Raw genomic sequence first — 12,831 nt, 5'->3', positions numbered from 1 at the left:
TAAGGTTTCTCTCAATGATTATTACTTGTTATAGACAAACGCATGCTTATAAATAAACTCCAAAACTGCAGTAACACTCACACACACACAAAGAGCAGAGAAATGAAACTGGCATTCTCCCCGGGGGGGAGGCTGCACACGCTTCGGGGGTGGGGGCGGGGGCGTGGGCGGCACAGGGCATGGCTAAACCCATCGCGTGAGCACCAGCCTCTCCTGTGAGGCTGAAGCCAGGAGCTGAGGAGTTAAATTTCTGAACACCTGTGACCTGAGAGGGGCTGATGCTAGGAGCAGCAGAGCTGAATTGAGAGCCTGGAGCCCACAGCCAGAGATTGGGGGGGGCGGGGGCATAGTGATGTTGTCCCAAACCTCCCGCCCTCTGCTCTGATGTCAGAGCAGGGCAGTCTTGGGGCAGCCCCCCGCCCCCCCCAATGCCTGCCAAGAGTAGCAGCAGGCAGTGGCTGGAGTCCCAGGCCCTTTTACTCACTGCCAGAGTGCCAAGGGCTGGGGGCAGGGCACCGCACTCATGTCCCCTGGCATCAGCCACTGTTGGCAGCCCATTGGTCTGACTCAGCGTGGCCAGTCTGATGTTCCTATATAGTGTCCAAATACATCTGTCCCTGCCCTGCGGCCCCCCCCCCCCCAAAAAAGAAAAAGGCCTTGCTGTAACCACTAGACCCTTCTCCCCTTCGGCAGAACCCACGGGTCCTAAAAGGCTTGCGCACTCTCTCTCTCTCACCCTCCACACCTTCAGCATTAGTAACAAAGAATAGCTATTAGCATCTTAAGGCTGAGTAGTGTCTAAGTGATGTGCCACAAGCTGTCAGCACTGGATAGTACTAAAGTGAGTCTAATATTTATACAATTTTCCTTTCTTTTGTGTAGGAATTAGCTAGAGTGTGCCTGTCAGCTAACTGCCATGTTAGCTGCCAAAAACAAGAGTTTTCTGATGCCTTAGTAGCTCCTGGAAAGAGGTAGGTAGGTGTGTGTGTGTGTGGGGGGCGGGAACGGCTAGGCTGTTTCCCCATCCCTGATGTAATAGTTGACGTGTGCTGAGCACTGCTTAAGCTGTTGGGCCCCTCCCCCCCGCCGCCCCCCACAAGCCCTTACTCTGCTCCCCACCCATCACAGCATGCACAGGTTCCCCACCCCGCCCCCCCCGGCAAAGCTGAAACAGGGCCCCTGCAGGCGGTTAAATTTCAGCGACACCCACCCACATACCAACCCACGCGCGTGCGCACGAGCCAGGCATGGGAATCGCCAAGAGCTGGCCATAATGACACCTGGTTTCCAAATTTCATAATACAGTAGCCCCTTGATTTACGCGGAGGTGAGTCCTGGCCAACCGCCCTGTAAACCAAATTTTGCATAAACTGAGGGGTGGAGTTGGGGAGATCCCCAGAACGCCCCTGGCTGGGGGAGCAGGGAAGGTGAAAGAAATTGGGGGGGCTGCCACGCCCAGCTGGGGAGCCCAGTGTGCAGGCAGAAGCTTGCAGTACAGTGTCTCCCGGGGGCTGGCAGAGGGGCGGTTTCGATTTGCACTTTAATGCAAGGTGAGCGCAAATTGAAATTGTGCTTCTTGAGGGTTTACTGTACAGCTCAGCCCTCCTGAGCGGTCCCAAAGGAGGGAGTTTGTCAGAGCAGGAAGGTCAAGGGTGGTCCCCCAGCCCAGCTCTCAGCTCCAGCTGCTGGCCCCACTCCATTTCCTCCAGCCCTGCGCCACTGCTGGCTGGGCGCCTGCCTCACTTGTGCTGCTGGCCGTGGCCCCACTGCCACTGGCTCCAGCTGGACTCCTGGCCAACGCAGCGCACCCAGCCACAGGCCCTCCTGCTGTCTCAGTCCTAAATGCCGGGTTTCTCTGGTCCAGGGGCATCTTGGGTCCTGCCAGACGATGGATGTTGCCAGACCAGAGTTTCCCGGTTTAAGAGGCTCAGACTGGATCATCTTGTGGACCAATCCTGGTGACACGAGACTAGGGAATGCTCTTCACAGCTGGTGTAGCGTCTCCTCTGCTTCCTGCTCCACCTGTACAAGACATTATGTGCATAAAATACCTTCTCGCACCCCCATTGCCAGAGCTCAGTGCCAGCCCAGCCGCGGGGTGCAGGAAACTTAGCCCTCCATAAGACGTTCAGACAGCAGGAGGCCTGCACAGATGGGGGTGGGGGGAGAATTTCAAAGCTCCCCATTGCTAAGTGGATGCCAGCAGCCACTGGTGTGTGAATAATGCTGCCATTCTGGAGAACTTGGTGGGCTGTAGTCATCTCTGCTGGAAAACAAGACAGCAGCACAGAAACCCCATGGAGAGAGTGCAGGTCCACCTCCACTTTATGGCTGTCTGGCTGTGCATACGTACAAACCCATCATGGGACCCTGAGCATGGTGGAGTGCCTCCCCCCCCGCCATGGGAATGTTAACAGGATTATGAGAGACCAGCTGGGCGAGGTAAAAGCTGTTATCGGACCAACTTCTGGTGCTGAAACACAACCTTCCAAGCGTCTCAATAAGCAGAAGAAAAGTTCTGTGTATGGTTGACAGCTTGTCTCTCTCTCCTCAACCGACAATGGTCTAACAAGAGATATTACCTCACTCGCCTTGTGTCTCTCCAGGAACCTGGGACTGGCCTGGCTACACCAGCCATGCAAACAAGGGGCATAGGATCATTAATTTTAGATGAGTTTGACAGCCTAAAGTTTCCCTAAAATCAGATTTCCCCTGCCAGCAAACTCATTGTTGTGCTCCCTCTTCAAAGGTGAGACTATAAAATGAAGACCTCTAAGCCGATGTAGGTTTATAAACGGATATGCAATCTGCATTTGGCGGGCTGGCATTGTGCATGAACGGGGGAACAGCACTGTAGTTGAATGGGTGGCTATTTCAAATTTCCGCTTCTCTGAAAAGGTCTGAGGCTGGCATGTGTACAGCCATGTTCTGCTACAGAAACTAGATGGTCAAATGCTTGGGCTGCACCCTGTATCCATGGCTATATAACTGGGGGAAAATAAGATACCAAACATAAAATACCTGAGTGCCGTTTGTGGGGGTGATGGTGGGGACAACTCAAAGCTGAAAGTAAGTTAAGTTTGGCACCCAGAAGCTGTGTCTACACTAGCATTGTGCTTTCGAAAGAGGCATGCAAATAAGGGAAATCAAAAATGCAAAATTTTTTTTGGAATAAGGTCCTTTCGGAAACGGGGTTTACTTTTGAAAGAGCCGCGTCCACATTGCTTTTTTCTTTCGAAAGAAGCTCTTTTGAAAGGAGAATATGCAAATAAGGCACCAGATATGTAAATCTGTACTTCCTTTGCATTTTCAATTGCCCTCATTTGCATGCCTCTTTCAAAAGCACAATGCTAGTGTAATGCTTAATGTTCTTGTGTGGGAAAGAAAGAAAGGCCATGGAAGAGCCCTGGTTGGAATAGATAGCTATTCAGAACTACAAATGCCAGATTTCAGCTCTGGTTCCCAGGCTCCTGCCTTCTGTGGATTAAAGCCAGGCACCTCCCCATCATCATCATTTGCAACTGATGGGGCAGAGGAAACTCAAAATGTAGACAAAAGTTGCAAGGCCAGCTACCTCCTGTTCTGCTCTCTCTTCGGAGTGTGGTTTATTTTCTCTGTGGTCTCCTTGTATCCTGTGATCTGCAAAGAAGTCAGCGGCTGGTTAGCTCCTGTGCTGCATTTTGGGTAAGTCACACTCTACGCACATGGCATCTGCATCCCTGTGTGGCATCGTCAGGGAGCCTGCTTGCAGAAGAGTGGACCTCGGAGCGGTTGGTAGAGTATAAGTTGCCAGACCTCACCTTTCCACCACAAGGAGAAGGCTCTTGTGATTTGGGGATTTTAGAGCAGAGGGCAGAAATGTGATTGCAAAAATGAAATTGCAGGTCTAACACTCCCAATCACTTGTACTTCACCTCTGTTAAGTACCTGCTTCTAATTTGATTCACTCGACTCTCCAACAGCATTTGCTCTTGCTGATACTTCAGACACCGCAGGAAGCAAAGGCATTCCCACAAGGAGTGTTGGGGTTCCTGTCCCCCAGGTAACCTCAGAGGTCAGCTGGTGGAGGGGTGGGACTGTTTACTCAGCCCAGGCAGACTAAGGGGAACCTACTTCAAGGGCCCTGCTAGCCAAGGGAAGGAAGTCCAAACCCCAGCAAGGGCAAGTGGTACCCATCCCACAGTTCCCAAATTATCTGTGGGACTGTGAACCAAACAGGGGTCTGGGGACCAGGAGTGGGCCTGACTCTGCCACAGTGCATAACACCACAACTAGAAGTGCTTCTCAAAAACCTCATGAGACACCAATCTGAATTGTTAGGTGCCTAAATACCTGTAAAAGCAAGGCCTGAATCAGACATCTCCCAGAGCACTGATGATAGCCAAGTGATGGGAAAGGGAGACAACCATACACAAAGTCATGCAGGAAAGAGTGCAGCCACAAATTAGGAGCATGCAGCGATTGGAAGGAAATCCCATGGATACTTACACCACATGAAGAGGGCCAGAAGGCCAAGGAAAGAGATCACAGCTGAGGCAACCACGCTGCCTGTCAGATCTACCGACTGGGAGCAGCCTCTCTCTGTGTATTTTTTTTTAAGAGAAAGTTACAGCTTGTCAGTACTCAGTCTGTTGCTCGTTTGTCCAAAGAAATCACAAGGGAGCTGAAATGCTGAGCCCTATGAGGCTGAGCTGTGCCTCTGGGATGAGAGAACCGGGCCAGCTATATTTTATAATAATGCAAGAGCTTCAAACATGCTTCCCTGGAGATTTCCACTCCCAGACCCCTGACCAGGACTACCGAGTGGCCAAGCGTGAGACAGACCTCCAGAGTACAGGTTATGTGCTGAGAAGGGGTTCTGGGGGTTTAGTCAGTTTTGTGTGTGGATAATCACACAGCAGAGATGGGAGGGGGTCCCCATGCTTTGATACAGGGAGCTCCCAGTGCTGAGGAGGTCAATAAACCAGACTCTGCAGAGCACCATCCATGTAGAACCTCCAGCTCCCACAAGGGAGGATTGGTCTTCAGGGTAACGTGCAGTGTGAACACAGATCGCTCGAGGGTCTGTTCTCACCTTGGAGCTGGGCGATTTTCTGGAGCAAGAGACTGGCAAACAGGACCACCAATATCACAGCTCCGGGGGCTGCTGAGTCCAGGACAGTACGCTGCCCTGGGGGAGGGAAGGAAACAGGGGAAGGTTTTCGGAGGTGGAAGCAGCCAGACAAACCTATTGAGAGTTCCTGTACTCTGCTGCTATGCGATGTGCCCGAGCATAATTCCAAGAAGGGCCTCATGCAGTCAGGGTCAGATCACCGGGCGCTGCGCGCTAACACAATCTGGCAGTATGGGAAGAAACCGGCAGAACGTTTGGGCGCTAATGCTCGCCTAGCAGCAGAGGGCATCTTAAAAGGCGAGTGAAAACACAACAGTTAAACAGACAGGTCAACCTAAAGCTATAGTTATTGAGCTCACTCATCCCTTCCGCCTTCCTGGTGTTCTCTCCCTGCTCGCTACAGTGAAGCAATGGGAACATCAGAAATGTGGACTACTGACCCAGAGGTTTTGGAAGTGAGCAGCAATCCCTGTAAGCAGAGTGCTTGATCGGCCGCCCAGCAGAGAGTCAGGCGCAGTGGGCAGCGTGTGTGTCTATGGGTGGTGCACGTCGAGTCATGCCTTGGCGCATGACACAAAATTTATTCTGCCCATTGATGGAAAAAAATTAGAGGGAATCTTGGAAACAAGCCCCGTGTCCTTTCTTGCCGCACTCGCCTTTGCCCATTTCGCCACCTTTTAAAGCCACGTGTTGCGGGCAGAACAGGTTAAGACCTACTCGTCCCCATAGCGTTGCAGTGAACACAAAGTTGATGGCTGTGGAGCGGGTGTATATGTGAACCTGCGTACCAGTAAATGTCCCCGTTAATTTGCTCTAACTCAAGTGAGGGTCTCTGCTCAAGCCCATGTAGGAAATGGTGCTGTTCACCCACTATCTCCCCAGCAGGGTTAAATCCTGAAGAGAAGAACTCACATGGTTTGGTCTTAAATCCACTGAGGTTGGCAGGCTGACACGCCAACGTTGCCGAGATCAGGGCTGTTACTATTACGGCATAGATAAGAAAAATCTCAAGCAAAATGAAGGCGGCAGAGGGACCTGGGAAAATTAAACCAGATTCAGAGAGAGACTGACGAGATGCCTCCTGCATAGGAAAGGCAAAATGCTGGCGACGGCTCATTGTCCTGGTCTGGGTGCGATACAGAGGGGGCTTGAGCAGGGCGGGCAGGTTTTGGCCTGGGGGCCACCCCTCTGTATGTGAGGTTCCCGACACTGGGGTGAAGGAGGGGGTGCGGCCTGGGGCCAGAAATGAGGAGTTCAATGTGCGGGAGGTTCTCCAGGCTGGGCCTGAGGTTTGGAGGGTGGGAGGGGGCTCTCGGCTGGGGCAGGAGCTTGGGGCGTGGGGGCTGGGAGTCCCTGAAGCAGTTCCTGGAGGCAGCAGCCCATTCCCACTGGGGTGGGGGGTGGTGGTTTGCAGGCGCACTGCCTCATCTGCAGGCACCACCCCCACTGCTTCTGGCCAATGGGAGATGCAGAGCGGGCGCGTGGGGCGGGGACAGTGTGCAAAGCCCCCTGGCTGCTGCTCCTGGGAGCTGTGCGGCGCTGCTGCACACGTGGGCCAAGGCAAGCCTCTGACAACTCTCCTGAGGCAGAGCACCGAGGCAGGGGAAACTCCCTCCCCACTCCCCAGTGGGAGCTCAAAGGCCCGGTTAAAGTCTGACGGGTCGGCTGCAGCCGGCGGGGCCGTAGTTCGCCCACCCCGGGCTACAGCGGGGCGTCAGTTACACCAGTGACACCCCACTGAGGGCTGCGAGGACAACGGGGTACACGGGGGCTGCGGGCAGCAGGGTTTGGCTCCCGGGCTGGAGGTGAAGTCAATAGCAGGGAAGCGTTGCAGCTGGGGACTGGTAAGACAAGGGTGAGAGCCGCCGGCGGAGGCATAACGCGCCGACTTCCAGCCCCAGAGGCAAGAGAAGAATTCTCCCTAAACCGAAACCTTCAGTCAGCAAATCGATCGCACCCTCATGAAACATCCACCACCCCTGCTGCCCTCCCTCTCCCACCCCCGGCTGCTCTGGTCTCTGCCTATGAGACTGCAGACCCGCCCCACCCCCAAACCCTCTGGTGCTTCTTTGACACCCCACCAGAATCACTCCTGGCACTTTCACAGAATCACAGGGCTGGAAGGGACCTCAGTCCAGCCCCCTGCTTCAAGCAGGATCAACCCCCCACTAAGTCATCCCAGCCAGAACCTTGTCCAGCCGGGACTTAAAAACCTCAAGGGGTGGAGAATCTTTCTTTCACTTTCTTTCCTTTCATGCTACAGTTGTCCCAGTTTTTGCAGTTCCACAGCTGGTGTAAATCTGTGTTGTTCCACTGGCTTCACCGGCTCTATCTTGATTTGCACTAGCTCCAGAGGTGGCCGTGAATCTGGTCACTTCCCTTTCATTAACCGTAGGTTTCTTCTTTGTTCTTCTTAGGTTCATCCAATTCACCCGACTTCTCTCCTTACGGTCTGAAACCTACATGTTTGTTAGTAGGAAAGCTGAGGGACTCTACCTTCCTCCTGCATCCAGAGAACAGTGGCAGCAAACAGTAAGGCAGAAGAGATACACACCAGGCCCTGAATGAATACGACCAGATATCTCCAGGTCTCTCCCTCTAGAAAAGCAACAAACACACCAACTGTGAGTACCCAAAGCTGCACACCACCTGAGGCACCGTGGAGTCTGTTTACAAGGGGTGATGCCACCACTCAGTTTCGGTTTGCCTAAGGCTGATTCTCTCTGACCTTCAAACCAGCCCCCAAACTCAAAGCCAAACTTAGCCAGTACCACAAAGATGTGTCCCCATTCAGGTGAAAACACGAGAAACCACTTGGTTGGCTTCAAACTCAGTCCAGCTTGAGAAACTTGGCCAGATGTTGGGTTTGTAAAAGAACCTGGAACCCAGAGGAAATGTCGACAGCTGGGGTCTGAGGCTCTCCCCTGAGCCCAAATGCTTACGCTGCAATTTAACAGTCCAGCAACCCCAGCCCAAGTCAGCTGGCCTGGACCCACCACAGCTGCAGTGCAAGTTTTGTACTACAGAGTAGACATACCATGGGAGGCCAGGGGAAAGCAACTGACCGATTCTACCTGCCATTCTGAGATCTGTTCTCCAGGAAAGAAGAGAAGAAGGTTCAGTTTTGTGTACCACAGATACTATCCAAGATCCACAGGTGGATGCAATACTCACTAATTCTTCGCTTTCCTGACTGCCAGCAGAGGAGAAAGAAGCCCATGCTGGAGATCACAGCCAATGCCAAAGCAACACCTGACATTTCCAGAGCATGTTGGAGAGAAGCTGGGATACCTGGTACGTGGAGAGAATAAATCCCAGTTCACAAGGAAGTGGAAGAGAAATAACCAATGAACGGAACAGAGAGGCTGAGGGCAGACCGGAGAGCTCAAAAGCGGCAGAGTAAGCTGTTGGGAGCTGGGATTTCTGCACAAGAGGATTGTCATCCCCTTTCCGTGGGGGTGCCGTGTCCTAAAGACAAACCCTTTCGGGGGGGATCTACCCTCTTTTGCAGAGCTGCACCAACAGCAGGAAGCAACGAGATCATTGCTGCGTTCATTCAAATAACACAACAGGCAGGAGAGCGCTGGGTGTTACACAGCCCACCTGTGCCCAGCCCAACACACCTACCACCAGGGGAAACGACCAGCTCGATTCACAAACTGCTGCCTCGTGGGAGAAGTAGAATTGTATTCAAACTGGCTCTGTAGCTTAGAATCATAGCATGCTAGAACTGGGAGGGGACCTCGAGAGGTCATCAAGTCCAGTCCCCTGCCCTCGCGACAAGACCAAGCACCATCTAGCTCATCCCTGCTAGATGTCTGTCTAACCTGCTCTTAAACAGCTCCAGTGATGGAGATTTCACAACTTCCTTTGGCAATTTATTCCAGTGTTTTGCCACCCTGACAGGAAGTTTTTCCTAATATCCCACCTAAACCTCCTTTGCGGCAGTTTAAGCCCATTGCTGCTTAGCATGTTACAGCGATTATTAAATAGGGCAACTACAAAATGAAGCCCAGGAAACCCACTTACCAACAATGGTCAAGTTGAGTGAGGCTTCCCGCCAGCTGACCTGATTGCTGGCATTGCAGGAATAGGAGCCACAATCTGTTTGTTCGCCTTTCTCAATGTGCAGAACACTGTAGTTTTTAGAAAGCAGGTAACACCTTTCCAAGGGCAGAGGCTCTCCATCCTTCTCCCAGTCAATCTTCTCCACTGATCCCTCTGGCACGTTGCAGAATAACTCGATCAGTGAACCAGCCTGTCTGTAATTGCTCCACATGTGAGGCTGGGACACAGGCCCTGAAAAAAGAACAACATTGCCGCAGCTTCAATCTTAGCAACACGTGAGCTTCTTTCCTGGAGTTACAAGGGTTCAGGAGCCTGTCTGGGGAAAGCTGAGCAGGGACAGGCCCCTGCCAGCATGAGCCCTGCGGAAGTTCTGCACTCAGATTAAACCCTAGGCCAGGTATTTCTCTTCATCATTGCAGTGAAATGGGACATTTGATGAAAAAGAAAAGCAACAAAATCCATTTTCTTTTAGAAGGATTTTTTTTTTTAACTCTCAATCACTATTAGCTTGTGGAATTCACTTCCACCAGGTATCAGTCAGGCTAAGAGCTTAGTAAGATTCATAGAAGAATTAGATGTTTGCATTAGAAATGAGAGTGTTCATGGTGATTTTAGACAGGCTTCCATAATGATTCGTTTTAAAAAGAACGAATACAACCCCTCTCAGGCACAGGTTAGATGGCCACTAACAGAGGAGGTGAGGAAGCAAATTCCCCCCGTGGGGAGTCCTGTGGCACCTTACAGACTAACTGAATTATTGAAGCATAAACTTTCGTGGGCGTCTGACGAAGTGGGTCTTATGTGTTAAGTCTATAAGGTGCCACAGGACTTCTCGTTTTTGCAGATACAGACCAACACGGCCACCCCTCTGATACCTGCTGGGAGGGTATTCTGTAACTGAGGTTCTTGCACCTTCCTCGGAAACAACAGGTATTGGCCACTGATAAAGACAGAATACCAGACTAGCTGAGATCCTAGTATGGGATAGCCCAGTGGTTTGCGTACTAGCCTGTTAAACCCAAGGTTGTGAGCTCAATCCTTGAGGGGCCCATTTAGTCAGGATCTGGGGCAAATAGGGGAAGGGAAAAAATGGTGCTTGATCCTGCCAAGAGGGCAAGGGAATAGACTCAATAACCTCCTGAGGTTCCTTCCAGCTCTATGAGATGCATATTGGAATTATTATAAATCTCATTCTCAATATTACTGCTATGCTATTTCACTTGTACGTCATATCTAGAGACAGAATACTCCCAAAAGCCAACTTCCTGCCAGGGAATTTTAATATAGCCCGGTGCTTATGCTGTTCTGTTTTTTAAACCAATTGCCCCAAAAATACCTGATCCTGGTAATACCTTTACTACAATAAAACCAAATATAAGTACAGGACATGCAGCTCCAAAATATCTGTTAGTCTATAAGGTGCCACAGGACTTCTCGTTGTTCTCGAAGATACAGGCTAACACGGCTCCCTCACTGATACATCTAGATCAGTGGTCCCCAACCTTTTTGAGATGGTGACCCATTGACAATGCAGTAAGACTTTGTGACCAAGGCAATTCAAAATCGGGGGAGGGGAGGGTTGTCCCCTGGGGAAAAAAATATTACAAATCTTAATTCCCCCTCCCCTGGCTTAAACCCCTCGCAGCCCCAACATGCCCCCACCAACCTCAAACGAGCACCACTGTTGCCCCCCTGCTGCTCTTTTGCCGGGCCATCACTGCCACCACCTCCTCCGCATGGCTCCCTCCAGCCCTCCTACTCTCTTCCCCTACCTGCAGCACAGGCAGTTCCCTGCCGCGCCGCGCCGAAATGGGACTCCGTTTAATTGGTTTAACGGCCGGATCCCTCTTGCCAGCCGTTAAATGAATTAAACTGAATTTCGTTTCAGCACGGCAAGGAAGCCGGAGGAGTCAGCGGAGGCAGTGGTGGGAGCTGCAAATGGCTCCTTAAAGAGCCATGTGCGGCTCAGAGTCACCCAGCCGGCGACACTTAGAAATTCTAATGGTGACCCATGTTTGGGTCCCGACCCATAGGTTGGGAATCCCTGATGTAGATCATCCCTGTTAGATACTTATCTAACTTGTTCTTAAACACCTCCAACGATGGAGATTCTACAACCCCCTAGGCAATTTAGTCCAGTAATCAACCACCCTGACAGGCAGAAAGTTTTTCCTAGTATCCTACCTAAACCTCCCTTGCTGCAATTTAACCCCATTGCTTCTTGTCCTAGCAACAGAGGCTAAGGAGAATACTTTTTCCCCTCCTCCTTCAGGTAGTTAAAAGCTTTTATTGTGGCCCTTCTCTTTTCCCACCTAAACTCCCTTCTCATGTCCTGATATGTAAATGCTGAAAGAAAAAGGCATCTCCTCAGCCTGTCTCACTTACTGAGAACTTCCAGAAGGGTTCTTTTGGCTTCACTCTCCAGCAAATTGATACTGGCTTTGTAGATCCCACTGTCGGACTCTTGTAGATTTTGCAGCAAGAGGGAGCCATCAGAGACATAGAAAACTACTTTGTGTGTAAAGGGTTCATAGACAGTCGGCGTTTGTGAATCCTTATAGTACTGCACAATGAAGTACGGTTTGGAGTCATTTAGATATTCCCACTGGATGAAATTGATGTCTTTTGTGTTGTCTGGAGCAGACAGCAACACCGAGGAGCCCACAGCTGCAGCTTTTCTTTCCAGCGGTCTTGCTGCTTCTGAAGTCCTTTGGAAAATCAGGGCTAGTCGGAGAGGGAAGAGCAGTGAAAAAGCAGAAAAAAAGGGTCAGCCATACAGCCACACCCAAAGGGCATTTTCAATTCTCCCTGCTGCTGCAGTCCCGTGGCTCCTCTGCCCCATTTGCGCTGTGCCAGGGTCACCGGCAGCCACTTTTCTCGCTTGCTCCCCCTCTGGGACTGCTCTGCACCCCTGGCTCACCTGACAGCAGCAGCCACAGCCCAGACGCCCTCATGGCCGGAGCACTGGCCCGGCCCAAAGAGCCTGGCAGCCGGAATGCTCAGTGCAGCAGCAGGAGTAAAACCAAATGCCATTTCTGCCTAATTGCAACAAGAGGAGTATCAACAGCTGATCCCATTCAGGAGTAGTTCCTTAAAAAAAGTTCCTCAAACACAGAGGGAAATTCCAAGGCTCTCGGGGATGTAACCAGCTGGTGCCAGACACTGTTCAAGAGATTTGCTCCTCCAAAGGGGAAGTCAGTCACAGCCCCAGGCAGAGAGCTAAACCCTGTGTCCCTCGCTAGTTTCCAGGGAGTTTCTTATCATACCCTGGCCACTCTTGTGAATTCACACTGCTGTCTGGCTCCTGGTATCAGCACCAGCACAACTCTTGTTCCTGTTGCTGGCAGCATGGCCTGCAGCGGAAACTGATTATGAAGATCCATAAAACAAAAACAATGGTATTTGGAGATAAGGAAATATGAAGGAAGATCAGCGTGGATGGTATTGAACTAGAAAACGTAGAGAAGTTCACATATCTGGGGAGCAACATAACGTATGATCTAGACTGGAAGAAGGAAATAGCAACTAGAATAGCGAAAGCAAGAGCGAGTTTGAAGGGGATGGATAAGATCTGGAAAAGCAGAGCAATTAGCTTAAGAATGAAGCTGGGCGTCTTGAAAACGTGTGTATTCAGCAGCATGTTGTACGGA

The 12,831-nt window shown here is 51.3% G+C and overlaps 1 protein-coding gene across 10 annotated transcripts in view; it reads right to left on the bottom strand.

Annotated features, from left to right (window-relative positions):
* LOC142019959 (uncharacterized) overlaps positions 1-12,831 on the bottom strand; it is a 29,998-nt gene continuing 17,167 nt past the window's right edge. For 8 of the 10 annotated variants that reach the window (XM_075007392.1, XM_075007391.1, XM_075007393.1 and 5 more), the window contains 9 exons: positions 11,567-11,905; positions 9,143-9,412; positions 8,288-8,404; positions 7,610-7,711; positions 6,026-6,148; positions 5,075-5,170; positions 4,489-4,581; positions 3,575-3,639; positions 1-2,022 (listed from right to left, as the gene is read on the bottom strand). In XM_075007392.1, the coding sequence (XP_074863493.1) occupies positions 1,984-2,022; positions 3,575-3,639; positions 4,489-4,581; positions 5,075-5,170; positions 6,026-6,148; positions 7,610-7,711; positions 8,288-8,404; positions 9,143-9,412; positions 11,567-11,905 (1,244 nt within the window). In that variant the 3' untranslated portion in view covers positions 1-1,983. The remainder of the gene's footprint in view (positions 2,023-3,574; positions 3,640-4,488; positions 4,582-5,074; positions 5,171-6,025; positions 6,149-7,609; positions 7,712-8,287; positions 8,405-9,142; positions 9,413-11,566; positions 11,906-12,831) is intronic. The other 2 variants (XM_075007399.1, XM_075007400.1) reach the window with 1 other exon arrangement.

This window comes from Carettochelys insculpta, chromosome 13 (assembly GCF_033958435.1).
Source record: "Carettochelys insculpta isolate YL-2023 chromosome 13, ASM3395843v1, whole genome shotgun sequence".
Classification (NCBI taxonomy): Eukaryota; Metazoa; Chordata; order Testudines; family Carettochelyidae; genus Carettochelys; species Carettochelys insculpta.
The sequence above is the reverse complement of the archived record's forward strand: the minus strand, read 5'-3'. Positions and strand labels throughout refer to the sequence as shown.